General features: G+C 29.5%; 1 protein-coding gene across 1 annotated transcript; it reads left to right on the plus strand.

Moving 5' to 3' along the window:
- Positions 1-16,144: 16,144 nt before the first annotated feature.
- On the plus strand, positions 16,145-16,408 carry CLUP02_00335 (uncharacterized protein; the record flags this gene model as incomplete). Its single annotated transcript, XM_049279385.1, has 1 exon — positions 16,145-16,408. One exon carries the CDS (start codon positions 16,145-16,147, stop codon positions 16,406-16,408), a length of 264 nt encoding a protein of 87 aa, XP_049135342.1.
- Between the last annotated feature and the right edge of the window lie 316 nt (positions 16,409-16,724).

The raw sequence follows: 16,724 nt of genomic DNA on the forward strand, positions 1-16,724 counted from the left end.
TACCCCTATAAAAAAAGCGTATAAAAAAGCTAAGTAATGGCTAATTGAATTAATTATATATAAGTAGTATAATTAATACTCCCTAAGTATATACCCCCTTTACTAAACGTAATAATTAAAGGATATAACTAGGGAGGTTAGGTCTCCCTTTATATTAATAGCTTTTAGTAAAGTTATTATTTTTATAAGTCTTAATAGAGCGTTATAGGCCTTAATAAAAGTACTAAGCTCTTAGTTATTAACCCTAAGGTCGTACTATTTAATTAGTTAGTAGAGCGCTTCTTATTTTTTATTACTTAAGCCGATGACTTTGTATACCTTAATAACATAACTAACTAGCTTACCTTACTTATTTATATTTATAATAATATCCTTTTTAAAAAAAATACTAAGTAATATATTAACCTCGACTTTATTTAGGAGCTATATTTTAAAAACGACGGAAAGACCCTATTTAAATAGATCGAATAATAATTAAAAATACGTATTACTTAGTACTAATTAAAATAGGTCCTATTTTTTATTATTAGCTAGCTAAGTAATAATATTAAGCGCTTATATATAATAACTTATAAAAACCTCGACCTTACGTATATTATTATTATAGAGCTTTGTATGATAAAAGAAGCCCTTACCCGAGCTTATATTAATAATATAACTATAATTAAAAGATTAAAATAATTAAAAAACGGTTCCTAAGCTAGCTCTATTTAGGATACTACTACCCTTAGTATATTAAAGTAATAGTTAATATATTTAGAAACGTAGGGTGGCTATAAAACTACTCTAGCCTCGTCTTATCCCGTTACCTACGGCTCTTAAAAAATAACCGACGTATTTATTTTAATAAATAATAATACTAGCTTTAAGTTCGATTATTAGCTTTAGTATATTATAAAGCGCTTAAAAAATACTAATTATAATTTAAATAGGTATTACTTAAAGTATATTATTAATAAGATTAGAAATAGTATTATAAAGTTTATATACTTAATACTAACTTCTAACGAGATTATTATAGCTGAGTAGCTATTTTATAAACTTAAGTCGGCTTATATTAGCCCGACTATTATAAACGACGCTAATTATAAGCTAAACGTATTTATAATTACGTTTAAAAACGTTTATTAAAAGCGCTCTATATTTACTAAGTTCGCGCGTATTAATAAGTTTTTAAAGTCTTAGTAGAAGCGCCGTTTTTATAATAAGCTATTTATATATTTTCGTAACTAGGCTATATTAAAGTACTTAGATAATACGGTAATTTTTTAAAAATATACTAAGTACGTTACTTAGTTAGTTAACCCGATATAGCCCTTTTTTATAAAAGACTGCTTAGTTAAAGTTTTTAACTAAGCTCGCTAGACTGTAAATAAAAATAATAAAAGTATTAAAAGTAATAAAAATAATAAAAGGACTAGAAGTACTAAATAAGAGCGAGGTTATACCTCTATTTATAAAATAATATTTAAAGCCCTATATTAAAAGCTTAAGGATAGTAATACTTATTTTGTTTATAATAATACTAAATATATTTTTAAAGACTATTTTAAAAAGCCGAAGATTACTATCGCCGCTATTAATACTACTACGGGCCTTATTACATAGAGTTAGGTTCGGAAAATTAAAACCCTTAATAAAAATAAACTCCTAGCTAGGGGATATATATAAAAAGAATAGAAAATTAGTAATTAAGTTAATAAATTTATAAAATCTTATAGGGGGCTAGCCCTTTAAAATAGAGCTTATATTAGTATTTGATAAATATAAAAATTATTCCAGAGCCTTATTTAATATAGGAGCTAATAAGTACGGATTTATAAATAACTACGTAACCCCTTTATCATAGCGGTTCTGCGCAGGCCTATCCCGTAAATTACTATACTTAATCCCTATTACTAAGTTTAATAAAGAGTAATTAGATAATATTAGCGTAATATAGACCGCTAACTTATATATTAATTAATAGGTTTTTTTAAAAGTACCCCTTTTTTAGCTTAATACGGGCCGCTACGACCTAATCCTAGGGTAAAAGTAATTCGAATATTACGGGGTAAACACTAATATTCGTTACTAACGGCTAATATAGCTTAAGGACTTACTACTATAAAAAACGCCCTTTATTATTATTAAGGATATCGAGGACCTATATACCCTAGAAGTTATTAATATATAATACTAAATTAATACTAACTATTAATAGGACCTATTTAAAATAGATATAACCCGCTATAACTAAAAGCTCTAGTAATAATAAGTAAAGGGTATACTAATTAGGATATTATTACGCTTACTAAAAATAATAGCTTACTAAATATAGTAATTAAATAAAGCTAAGAATATAAAAAAGATAGAACGCGCCCTTAATAATACCCGTATCGCCCCTATAAAGAGGGCTAGGTAATAAAAACTATACTTAATAATAATATAAATACATATTATTTTTATTAATACTCCCGCTTTTAAAAAGAACTTATAATAAAACGACGTCGATATAGGCTCTATATTACTTTATAAGCTTAATTATATTATAAGGGATAAGAAAGAAAAAGGAGACCCTTTATATAATAATAATTAAGTTATTTATAACTTTATAATAACGAACTTATTAAAATATTTATAGCCCTAGACTAACGTTTTTAGTAAGGTAGCTAACGATATATTAATACTTTATAAGCTATATAATTATAAAATCGAGCTCTTAAATAGTAATAAAAAAAAACTAACTTATTACCCTTTATATAAGTAGTTAGTACCTGAGCTAGAGGTTATAAAAGCCTATTTATTAAAGTACTTATAAAAAGAATTTATTAAGCTAAGTAATGCTCTTTTTATATTACCGACGCTATTTATAAAAAAGTATAATAATAATCTATACTTTTATATTAACTTTTATAAGCTTAATAAAGTTATAAAAAAAAACGCTACTTATTATTACTTATTAACGAGACCTTTGCGTAACTAAGTAAAGTAAAAGTATTTACTAAATTAAATATTAAATAGGCCTTTTATTATATCTAGCTCGACTTAATTTTTAAGGACTTAACGACGTTTAGAACTCGCTACGGGGTATATAAATATAAAATAGTACTTTTTGGGCTTTATAACGGGCTTATTACGTATTAATAATATATAAATAAAATATTAATAAAGTACTTAAATAATTTTTATACAGTATATATGAATAATATCCTAATCTTTTTAAATAACCCCCTCTAGTACTAAGAATATATTATTAAAATATTAAACTATTTATAGAAAGTAGGTTTATAAGTAGATATTAAAAAGTATAGATTTAGTATTATTTCTACGAAGTACCTAGGCTTTATAATTTAAATAAAAAGTATATAGTTAAATAAAGAAAAAGTTTTTATAATTAGAAATTAGAAACTACTTATATTACTCAAGGGTATTTAATCTTTCCTCTGGTTTTATAACTTTTATAAGAGATTTATAAAAAGTTACGGCTACTTTACTAGGCTTTTTATAAAGCTAATAAGTAAGGGAGTTTTGTTTAATTTTAATACTAATTACGAAACGGTTTTTAAAGTTATAAAGCTAGTATTAATATTAATACTTATCTTTTATTACTTTAGGTTAGAATTACTAACGTAATTAAAAACCGACGCTTTTAACTTAATATGCGCTAAAGCGCTATTATAATAATAAGAGGATAATAGGTTATAATACTTAGTAGCTTTTTATTTAAAAATAATAAGTAGTATAAAGCTTAACTATATTATTTATAATAAAAGAATATTAATAATAGTATTATACCTAAAGGAATAGTGCGCGGAGCTTATAAGCTATAAACATAAGTTCGACGTTATTATAAACTATTAATTATTACTATTTTTTATAACTAAGCGCTTATTTAACTTATAATAAGCCCGCTAAGCTAGTATACTAACGGATTTTAACTTTTAGATTTATTATTATTTAAAAAAAGAGAACGTATTAACTAACGTCCTCTCGTAAAAAATAGAGAATATTTATACTTAATAAGTATTAAAAAAGGTTAATAGGACTTAAGTCCTTTTATTATTAAAATTACTATTTTCTAATATTATAATAAACTTACGGGCGTTATTAAGTACCGTAATTAGTTAATTATAGTTTATAATTAGCTCGCTCTTATTAAAAAACGAGCTTTAAAAATACTTATTAATAAAGAAGATTTTAAAGCTTAATAAGGACCTTATTATAACGTCCCTCGTATTGATACGAGCGCTAATAGCTAAGGGGCGCAAGTATTAGTTTATTTAAAATAACGGATTATTAGGAATAAACCGGAAGCTTATAATACTTAAAGAAGAGAACTTTTATATTATAATTATCTATAAAGTCTATAAATAAAAGCTCCTTACTTACCTAGGGCGTAATAAGGTTACAAAATAATTAAATAGTAATATTATTAGCCGGGCCTAATAGCGAATACTTATTAATATATACGGAATTATTATACTTATTACTAATTATAAAAACTACGTAATAAGCCCCCGGAGGAGCTAAGGCTATTTCTAATACCTAACTACCCGTAATAATATATTTTTACTAATTTTATAACTATCTTTACTAATTAAAAAGGATTTAATAATATTTAGGTAGTAATAAACTATTTAAATAAGAGGGTAATATTTATTCTTTATTATAAAACTATTATAATAAAAGATATAAGCTAAATATTTTATAAGCGGGTACTACTTATTTTCGGCTCATTAAAAACTATTATATTAAACTAAGGCCCCTAATTTATCTTTAACTTTTAGAGGGAGCTCTATAAGATTTATAGGGTTAAGTTATAATTATTAATAGCGGATTACTTTTAAATAGACGGCTAGATAGAGGTACTAAACTAATATATCTTATAGTAGTTAAGATTACTAATTAATTAGTACTAAAATAATTAGAGCGATATATTACTTATAGTTAATTTTATTTATACTACTTAGCTTAGTAACACTACGGGGTTATTACTATATAAAATAAAATTCGGTCGTTAACTATAGCTCTTTTTTAATTAGTCTAAGCGAACTTACTAACTCGGCTTTATAAAAGAAAAGCTAAACTATATTAATATATAATAAATAGCCCGTAGGATATACGAGGCCTAGGAGATTATTAAGGGTAATATAGAGGTTGTTTAAGTATAATATAAGAGGTATACCAACCGCTACTAGCGCCCGGACGATTTAAAGTTAGGAAACCGGGTTTTTATTAATACTTCGTATTAGAAGTTTATTAATATAAATAAGCTATAGTAGCCGTAGGCCGGGCTATAGCCTATCGTTAGCGCCGGATAGGGGGGTATATAAATTATTAAATTATTAATAAGTAACTAAGTATACTTAGTTTTCTATCTGAATAAGCTAAAAAAAGTTATTAACGACTTATTACCTAGGTAGAACTAAGACCTATTATTACTAATTATTAATAATAATAATAAACCGGAGTATAAGGTTTTTAAAATCGTTAAGTTATAATTATATAAAAGAAAGCTATAGTACTAAGCGGATTAAAAATGGTACGATATAGACCCGACTTAATATAATATAAAGAGCTTTAAGTATATATTAATAGCGCTCTAAGCGTTCTATTATTAATACTTAATTACTAAGGGCCTACTAATGAACCTAAATATATAAATAAAAATTACTATAGTTAATAATTCGCTATTACTAAGGGACGACGATAATATAAGAATAGTAATTATAGCTATAAATTCGCTAGAATAAGAAGTAATTTAAAAAATCATTTTTTAATACTATAAATAGCGCCCTTTAGTATAGAGGGGGGGGTAATATTATAATAATAAGTATTAGGGCCCTATAAGCCCTATAGTTTAGCCTTAAGCTATAAGGCTAAGCTCTTAATAATTACGTAACGAGCTAGACCGCTAGGCCTAAAGGGCTAGCTCGCTAGCTTCTACTTACTATTCTATTTTTTCCCTTTTTACGTTAAGTCTTTAGTTAATTAGGTTAATATAATAGCGTTCCGACCTACCTTAAGTTCCCTTTTATAATACTACTTAACGTTACTTAATTAACTATTCTTTAGAAACGGAACGATAATATCTTAATTAATTAACTACTTACTATACTAACTAGCTACCCCTATTAAGAAAGCGTATAAGAAAGCCGAGCGATAGCTAACTAAATTAATCGCGCGTAAGTAGCGTAATTAATACCTTTTAAATATATACCCCCTCTACTAAACGTAATAGTTAGAGAATATAGCTAGGGAGGCTAGGTCTCCCTTTATACCGACGGTTTTTAATAAAGTCGCCGCCTTTACGAGTCCTAATAAAGCGTTATAGGCCCTAACGAAGGCGCTAAGCTCTTAGTTATCGACCCTAAGGTCGCGCTATTTAACTAGCTAATAGAGCGCTTCTTACCCTTTACTACCTAGGCTAATTACTTAGCGTACCTTAGTAACGTAGCTAACTAGCTTACCTTACCTATTTATATCCGCGACAATATCCTTTTTAAAAAAAATACTAAGTAGTATATCGACCTCGACTTTATCTAAGAGCTATACCTTAAAGACGACGGAAAGACCCTGCTTAAATAGATCGAATAGTAACTAAAAATACGTATCGCTTAGTATTAATTAGAACAGGTCCTAGCTTTTATTATTAGCTAGCTAAGTAATAATATAGAGCGCCTATATATAATAACCCGTAAGAACCTCGACCTTACGTATACTACTATTATAGAGCTCTATATTATAAAAAAAGCCCTTACCCAAGCCTATGCTAATAATACGGCTATAGTTAAAAGAATAGAGTAATTAAAGAACGGCTCTTAGGCTAGCTCTATTTAGGATACCGCTACCCTTAGCGCGCTAAAGTAACGGCTAGTATACTTAAAAACGTAGGGTAGCTACGAAACTACTCTAGCCTCGTCCTATCCCGTTACCTACGGCTCTTAGAAAATACTTAACGTACCTATCTTTATAAATAATAATACTAGCCTTAAGTTCGATTACTAGCTCTAGTATATTACGAAGCGCTTAGAAAATACTAACTATAGTACGGATAGGTACTACCTAGAGTATATTATTAATAAGATTAGAAGTAGTACTACGGAGTTTATATACCTAATACTAACTTTTAACGAGATTACTACGGCTAAGTAGCTACTCTATAAGCTTAAGTCGGCTTATACTAGCCCGACCGCTATAAATAACGCTAATTATAAGCTAAACGCACTCGCGATTATGCTTAAAAACGTTTACTAAAAGCGCTCTATATTCGCTAAGCTCGCGCGTATTAATAAGTTTCTAAAGTCTTAGTAAAAGCGCCGTTTTTATAATAAGTTATTTATATATTTTTATAACTAGGCTATGTTAAAGTACTTAGATAATACGGCTACTTTTTAAAAATATACTAAGTACGTTACCTAGCTAGCTAATATAATATAGCCCCCTTTTATAAAAGACCGCTTAGTTAAAACTTTTAGCTAGACTCGCTAGACTTCGGGTAGAAATAATAGAAGTAGCGAAAATAATAGAGGTACTAGAGGTACTAAATAGGACCGAGGTCGTACCTCTATTTATAAAACGATTCTTAAAGCCCTATATTAAAAGCTTAAGGATAGCGGCGCTTACTTCGTTTATAATAATACTAAATATATCTCTAAGGACTACCTTAAGAAGCTAAAAACCACTATAGCCGCTATTAATACTACTAAGGGCCCTATTAAAATAGAGTTAGGTTCGGAAAACTAGAACCCTTAATAAAAGTAAACTCCTAGCTAGGGAATACGTATAAAAAGGATAGAAGATTAGCGATTAATTTAATAAACCTATAGGATCTTATAGAGGGCTAGCCCCTTAAGATAGAGCTTATATTAGTATTTAATAAATATAGAATTTACCTAAGAGCCTTATTTAATACGGGAGCTAATAGGTACGGATTTATAAATAACCACATAACCCCTCTATTATAATAGTTCTGCGCAGCCCTATTCCGCAAATTATAATACTTAATCCCTATTACTAAATTTAATAAAGAGCGATTAGATAATACTAGCGTAATATAAACCGCTAACCTATATATTAATCGACAGGTCCTTTTAAAAGCACCCCTCTTTTAGCTTAATACGGGCCGCTACGACCTAATCCTAGGGCAAAAGTAATTTAAATATTATAGAGTAAACCCTAATATTCGCCGCTAATATCTAATGTGGCCTAAGGACCTATTATTATAAGAGACGCCCTTTATTATCGTTAGGGATATTAAGGACCTATATACCCCGGAAGTTATTAACGTATAATACTAAATCGACGCCGACTATTAGTAGGACCTATTTAAAATAAATACGACCTATTATAACTAAAAGCTCTAGTAGTAACGGGCAAAGGGCATACCGATTAGGATATTATTATACCCGCTAAAAACGATAGCCCGTTAGATATAAAAGTTAAACGAGGCTAAGAATACGAAAAAAATAGAACGCGCCCTTAATAGTACTAATATCGCCCTCGTAGAGAGGGCTAAGTAGTAAAAGCTATACTTAGTAATAATATAAATAGATATTACTTTTATTAGCGCTCCCGCTTTTAAAAAAAACCTAAAGTAAAACGACGTTAAAATAGGCTCTATATTACTTTATAAGCTTAACCGTATTATGAAAAATAAAAAAGAGGAGGTAGACCCTTTATACGACGACGACTAGGTTACTTACGACTTTATAATAACGAACTTATTAAAGTATCTACGGCCCTAGACCGACGTTTTTAATAAGGCTACTAGCGACACACTAGTACCTTATAGGCCGTATAATTATAAAATCGAGCTCTTAAATAGTAGTAGGGAGAAGCTAACTTACTACCCTTTATATAAGTAGTTAGTACCCGAGCTAGAGGCTATAAGGGCCTATTTACTAAAGCACTTATAAAAGGGATTTATCGAGCTAGGTAATACTCCTTTCGTATTACCGACGCTATTTATAAAAAAGTACGATAATAGCCTGCGCTTTTACGTTAACTTCCGTAAGCTTAATAAGGGTATAAAATAAAACCGCTACTTATTACTACTTATTAACAAGACCCTCGCGCGGCTAAGTAGGGTAAAAGTATTTACTAAGCTAGATATTAAGCAGGCCTTTTACTATATCTAACTTAACCTAGCCTCTAAGAACTTAATAACATTTAGAACCCGCTACGGGGCGTATAAGTATAAAGTAGTACCCTTTAGGCTTTATAACGGGCCTGTTACGTATTAGTAATATATAAACGAGATACTAATAGAGTACTTAGACGACTTTTATATAATATATATAAACAATATCCTAATCTTTTCTAACTACCCCCTCTAGTACTAGGAGCACGTTACTAAAGTACTAGACTACTTATAAAAGGTAGGCTTATAAGCGGATATTAAAAAGTGCGAATTTAGTATTACTTTTACGAAGTACTTAGGCTTCGTGGTTTTAACAAAAGGTATATAGCTAGACGAGGAGAAAGTCTCTATAATTAGAGACTAAAAACTACTTATATTACTTAAGGGTATTTAGTCTTTCCTCGGGTTCTATAACTTTTATAAGAGGTTTATAAAGAATTACGGCCGCTTAGCTAGGCCCCTTATAAGACTAATAAGTAAGGGAGTTCTTTTTAACTTTAGCGCCGGCTATGAAATAGCTTTTAAGGCTATAAAATTAGCGCTAACGTCGGTACCTATCCTCTATTACTTTAAGCTAGAGCTACTAACGTAGTTAAAAATAAACGCCTCTAACTTAGTATGCGCCGGGGCGCTATTATAATAATAAGAGAATAACGGGTTATAATACTTAGTAGCCTTTTATTTAAAAACGATAAGGAGTATAGAGCTTAACTACGCTATTTATAATAAAAGAATACTAATAATAGTATTATACCTAAAAGAATAGCGCGCGGAGCTCGTAAGCTATAAATATAAGTTCGACGTTATTATAAACTATTAGCTATTACTATTCTTTATAACTAAGTACCTACTTAACTTATAATAAGCCCGCTAAGCTAGCACGCTAGCGGACTTTAATTTTTAGATCTATTATTACCTAGGAAAAGAGAACGTACTAGCTAACGCCCTCTTATAAAAAATAGAAGATATTTATACTTAATAAGTACTAAAAGAGGCTAATAAGACATAAGTCCTTATACTACTAGGACTACTATTTTTTAATATCGTAGCGGAGCTACGGGCGCTACTAGGCGCCGCCGTTAGTTAACTATAGCTTATAGTTAGCTTACTTTTACTAAAAAACGAGCTATAGGGGTACTTATTAATAAAGAAGATTTTAAAGCTTAATAAGGACCCTATTATAGCGTCTTTCGTACTAATACGAGCGCTAGCGACTAAAGGATGCGAGCGCTAGTCTATTTAAAATAACGGATTATTAATAATAGATAGGAAACTCGTAGTACTTAAGGAGGAGAACCTCCGTATTATAATTATTCATAAGGTCTATAAATAAAAACTCCTTACCTACCCGGGGCGTAATAAGGTTATAAAAATAATTAAATAGCGGTATTACTAGCCGGGCCTAACGGTAAATACTTATTAATACGTTTAGAACTACTATACTTATTACTAGTTATAAAAGCCGCGCAATAAACCCCTAGGGGAGCTAAGACCGCTACTAGTGCCCGACTACCCGTAGTAGCATATTTTTACTAACTTTATAACTATCCCTACCGATTAAAAAGGATTTAATAATATATAAGTAGTAATAGACCGCTTAAGTAAAAGGGTAATATCTATTCCTTATTATAAAATTACTATAATAAAAAATATGAGCCGGATGTTCTAGTATAGAGGGGGGGGTAATATTACGGTAGTAAGCATTAGGGCCCCTATAGGCCCCGTGGCTCAGCCTTAGGCTACGAGGCTAAGCTCCTAGTAGTTACGTAACGAGCTAGACCGCTAGGCCCAAAGGGCCAGCTCACTAGCTTCTGCCCACTATTCTATTTTTTCCTTCTTCAAGTTAAGTCTTTAGTTAATTAGGTTAATATAGTAGCGTTCCGACCTGCCTTAAGTTCCCTTTCGTAATATATTTCTTATTAAGACCTGAGTAATAATAATAAAAAAAGAAAAAATACCCGCCTATTAACCCTATATTCTTAAAGAAAATAATCTCGAATATATCGCTATACTCTCTTAGATTTATAAAAATATAAAAGAGAAAGCTAAAACGGATTCTATTATAAAGGATACGCTTTACTTTTGAAAAGAACGAATTAAATAAAGACTCCTAGCTAGTATAAAAGAGCAGCTCCTCGAATTTAAAAAAAAGAGGACTTAATATAGAAATTATAAGTAGCCTCGTTTATATAGTATAATAAAATAATATAAACTAAACATATTTTATTAAATTTAAAAAGAAACTTAATCCGGATAAAATCCTAACTAAGTCTATTTATATAATATAATAAGTAAATAATAATAAAAAACTTATTTAAAAAGTTAAAGAATAACTTAAGGACCTCTTATATAAAAATAAGATCGAAGTACTTAAGAGACCGACTCTTAACTTCGGAGTTATAAAAAAAAGAAAAATTAACTTTAAACTTAGGGAAGAAGATATTAAAATAAGAACTAGCTCCTTTTATTTTAATAAAATAGAATTACTTTATAATTCGGACGAGCCTCGTAATATTACTTAATAACGTACTTAAATAGAGATCGATTATAAAGTACTACTTAGCGTTAATAATACTAGCTCTAAAAAGGACGACGACGAACTATAATATAAGTATATTTACTTATTTAGGGACGACTAAACTATTTAGTTTTATAGAACTAAAGAACGTAAAAAGGTTATAATAACTCCCTATATAAATAAAGACTACTCTTTACTCAACCCTAAAGACCCCTTTTATAAGGAATTATTTTAGGTAAAGTACCTAGATAATAAATACCTTTAGTACTTCGTATATAAATAAGATAGCCGCTTTTATTTATAAAGACGTAATAATAAGCTTATTAAGAATACTTACGTAAAAAACTAATTACCTAGCTAAACGTTACTAAGCTTTAATAATAATAATAAAATAATATTCGGTCTAAATCTTAACTTTTTTATAAAGTATTTTAATAATAAATATATAGAATAAGAAGATTATAAATATGACTAATATTAAGTCTACTACGTTAAAAAAACTAAAGCTTAAAAAGAATAATAAGAACTATATAAGTAAGGCGCTCGACAAAAGAAGCGTATATTAAAAAACTAAAAAAGCCGATCGTAAAAGAATAATAAAAAGTAAAAATAAAAGAAAAGTTCTTATATATAACTAGATAACGTAACGACGTATATTTACGAGTTAACTTTAATATTTACGGACGAAGACTAAACGCTATTATTAATAATAGTATATAAAAAACTTATATTTTACTAAGGATAGTAAATAAACTTAATTTATTATAAGTATAAACAAATAACCTATATTAATTATAAATAGTAAAAGGAGAACGAGTTAATTATAACTACGGATATATTAATTAAGAGACCGTATACCTCTTAATATATATTAATAATTAATAAGAATGATTATAACATAATATTACGGAGATCGGAGATATTAACGTTATTCTAAGAATCTCGTAGTTACGAAAATATAACTTATGGATAAATTAGATTACTAGCTAGGTCCTCTAGGAAAATCTAGTTACTAAATAACTTAAAAAGAAAAAGTATTTAAATAGATTTTTAGTAACTCCTAAAGAACGAGAATAAATACGATATATAGCTTTTATTAAAATAATAAAAAACTCTAAGAAGTTTATATATAATACTAACGATTAAGGATCGTAACGACTCTAAACTATACCCGAGGAGTACTAGATATATATAAAACGATTTATAAAACCCAAAGAAATAGGATTATTAAAATATAGTAGCTAAGATATAAAAATTAAAATTAAAGAAGGAATATAACTTAGGTTCTATTTAATATACTTAATAAATTAAAAACAATAAGAGTGTTTTAATAAATATATTAATAAGAAACTTAAGAAGGGATATATTTAACTATCGAATTCTCCCATAAGATTCCCTTTATTCTTTATACTAAAGAAGGGTAGAAAGTTAAGACTTATTATTAATTATAAAAGACTTAACGAAATTACGAAGAAGAATTATTATCCTTTACTACTTATTACTAAGCTTAGAGATCTATTTTATAGAGCTAATTAGTTTATTATTATAGATCTTAAGGAAGGCTTTAGTACGTATTCTAAAAATATATACTACTTCTTAACGTCCTCTTAATCTTACTTAAGGGCTTCTAAATATTTATTTTAACCCTAGTTTTCGCTATTTCTTTTCGTTAGTTCGCGTATATTTAATAAGTTCCTTATAGTAGTGACTCGGGGGATTAACTCGTAATTAAATATACTGAGTCGCTTACTAATAGCTAAGCTACTTTATTAAAATAGTTAGTATAACGTAAGCTAGCTAGCTAGTTACGACGCGAGGCCTATATTTACTAAATTCATAAAGATAATATAGTCTTGCTTCCTTATAACCGTTAGGAAGCTAACTACTATATATAATATAGTTTACCTTAATTAACTATTAGCCGTTTATTAATATAGGCCGTGATTACCGCCCTAGCGGGTAGATATATTATATTTGCCTTTACGCGCCCTGTTTCTTAGTATATATAAATACGAGCTAAATACTTTTTATAATAAATACGTACCTATCCGGGTCTGTTACTTACCCAGACCTATTATAGCTAATTATCCTTTTTTTTTAATTCGTAGTAAAGATTATAGTATTAAGGCATAGTATTTTTAATAGTTACTAACGCACCGCTTATATAACTAATAAGAATGTCTAAGTAATAACTACTAGAAATAATTATAGCTAAAGTACTATTTAGTAGAGGTTTTTATATAAATAAAACTATAGTACCGGCCTATTATATACTATTTAATTCCCATAGCTCTTAAAGTATACGAAGGTAGTTATAGCGAGAAACCTCGTATTTAGATTAATAGCGCCCGCGGACTCGATTTACGTTTTACTAGCTCCTAAAGTTAGGGCTTACTCTTATAAAAAGGGATACTGCCTAGCTTATATAATAAGTTAATATTTATACTATGCCTACGACTATATACTAGTGCCCGGCTAATGCGACGTAGTTTTATACGTACTATAAAACTAATACTTATAGAGAGACCAGCCCCGACCGATTAATAATAAAAATAATACTTCTTAAGGCCTCGTCCTTAGAGCTTCGCGCCCGCTAAGCTCCTTTATTCTAAATATCCTAACTATTACTATTATTAAGGGCGAATAGGTTGCCTAGGATAAGTCCGTTGTGCTTATAGTAGTTAAAATTTAAGTTTCGTAGCTCGGAGTCTATTTTACCTCGTGCTTTACCGTCTCTAGTAGCCCCTCTTTAGTCCCCACCGTCTTTTAAAACGTCGATAAGCCTAAAAGAGTAGCTTTAGAATTAGGCATATAACGATCTTAAGTCCAGCTATCCCGGGGTCGTTAAAGTATATAAAACACTTTTATTAGCCGAACTTTAGAGCGGCAGTTCTACTCCTACTACTATACCTAAGAACTATATTAAACCTACCTTATAAGGAAGATAGTAATAAATAGAAAGGCTTATTTAAGCCGGGCTATAGAAAATAGAACGGACCGCGACTACTTAATAAGTAATTAATAATACGATTTAGATCGCTTCTCTACTAAAGGAAGTAGTTAAGAAGGTTATATAGGCTACCCCCGAAGCTACTATTACCTAGGTTAGCGTCTCCTTTACTCTTAAAGTTAGTTACTTTATAAACTTACGAGCGTCTATTAACCTTATATAGATCTTTAAGAACCTATTTACTAAGCCGGGTATTTAACGCGATAGTATTACTTATATAATATTAAAAATAGACTAGTACTAAAACCTTATCGATCTCCTCCTTAACCGGGAGAGTACCGGGCCGGACTTAGAAGGGCTGCGTGGCTAGCTTAAGAAATATATTATCTAGCTTTACTAAAAGCTCCTTCTATACCTAATAAAGAGTATCTACCTCTACTCTAAGAGCCAAGTTATTATCTTTTTAAGGGATATTATAAAGCTAGATAACTAGGCTAGTAAACTTAACGATATAACTACTACCGAGACCGCTATACGAGGCTGTTCGGACTAGTATTACGACCTAAAGGTATTTTAATACTTCTAAAAAACGCGTTAATACTTCTAAAGCCTCGAAGCTAAGGCGGAGTACTAGCTTAAGCAGTTTTAAAGTATTACGTCTACTACTTAATACTAGACTAGGTAATATGCGGAAAGGTAATAGGACTAGGACGATAGGAAATGCCTAAATAACCTCTTCTAAACGGATCCTTACGATAATAAAATACGTATCTAGGATACTAAAAGCGGTCTCCTTTAAGATTCGTACTTTTAAGTTCTAAGTTACTCCGACTTCTAGTAGTAGTATATAGATACACAGAGCTACTTACTCTAGATAAGGGGTAATCTAAGTAAGGGTAAAATAATACTCCTATATAGTATTATTAACGAGCTAAAAAAGGAACTTTCTAATAGGCTATCCTACTTCGTTTACTAAGCTACTATAAAAGGCCTAAATAGTATAATAGCCGTACTACGAGGTCTAATTTATAGTCTTATAAAGTAGTATTAACGGCTTATTCCGCATATCTATAAGGAATATAATAGCGGTAGTAAGTAGCGATTCGAGGACCTAAACGCTTAAGAGGTTATATTTAAAATCCTTACGGCTATACTACATAATCCCGCTCTAAATAGCGTCCTCTTAATTATTAATATACTCGACGAGTATATAATAGATCGTCTAAAGCTTCTTAACTTCATTACTTAAATATTATCCTCGTCTCGTGCTAAGTAGATCGTATTAAGCCGTAATTAGCTAGAGATTAAGGAAATATTAAACGATTGTATATATTAAGTTACTTTTTACCTCGAGCTAAATAAAGAATCTATCTCTTACTTTATTCGTATGTATATTTATTATAAAGTAAATAAACTAGCGGCGTTAAAGGAGTATAACGATAAAACCCGTATTAACGTTTAGAAGTATTTAATTAATAACTTAAACGATACTTTCCTCTAGGTAGCCTTAGTCTATAGGGCGCTCGCTGAGTATTAAGGTTTAGACTAAGATATGCCTAAGGTCCTAAGGGAATTGCTACCGGGCCTTAAGTCTCTTTACGCGCGCATAATCGACTATATCTCTAATTCTAAAGTTATAAACCTCTATAAGGAGGTTTTAGCCGTAATATTAGTTATATACCGTCTTGTTATATTAAAAGAACTATTATCTATTGCGAAACTACTAACTCTCTTTACTAAGGATCTTAAGAAGGTTATTAAATACTACGGCTCTTTCCTAATTCTGCGTAATAAAACTATTTATTTTATATACTAATTAGCTAAGGATTCCCTCGTAAATAAGGAATATAAAGCGTTTTACTAGATTCTACCTTTTAATATTACGCATTAGTACTACGCTATTTTTTTAAGGTCTCTAGAACTATTATTTAGAACTCTTAAACGCAATATCTACGACTTACGCGCCTCTAAAACCCTTAGAGAGGATATGTTACTACCTAACCTAGACCCTTTAACTTCTCTAACGTACTCGTCTACTTACTAAGTTAACTATTTTTAATACGCAAATCCCATAAATAGCCCGGCGTGCGATGATTTATAAAATAACGCTAATATTTACGCTTTTTATAAAA

Source organism: Colletotrichum lupini, chromosome 1 (genome assembly GCF_023278565.1).
Source record: "Colletotrichum lupini chromosome 1, complete sequence".
NCBI classification, from domain to species: domain Eukaryota; kingdom Fungi; phylum Ascomycota; class Sordariomycetes; order Glomerellales; family Glomerellaceae; genus Colletotrichum; species Colletotrichum lupini.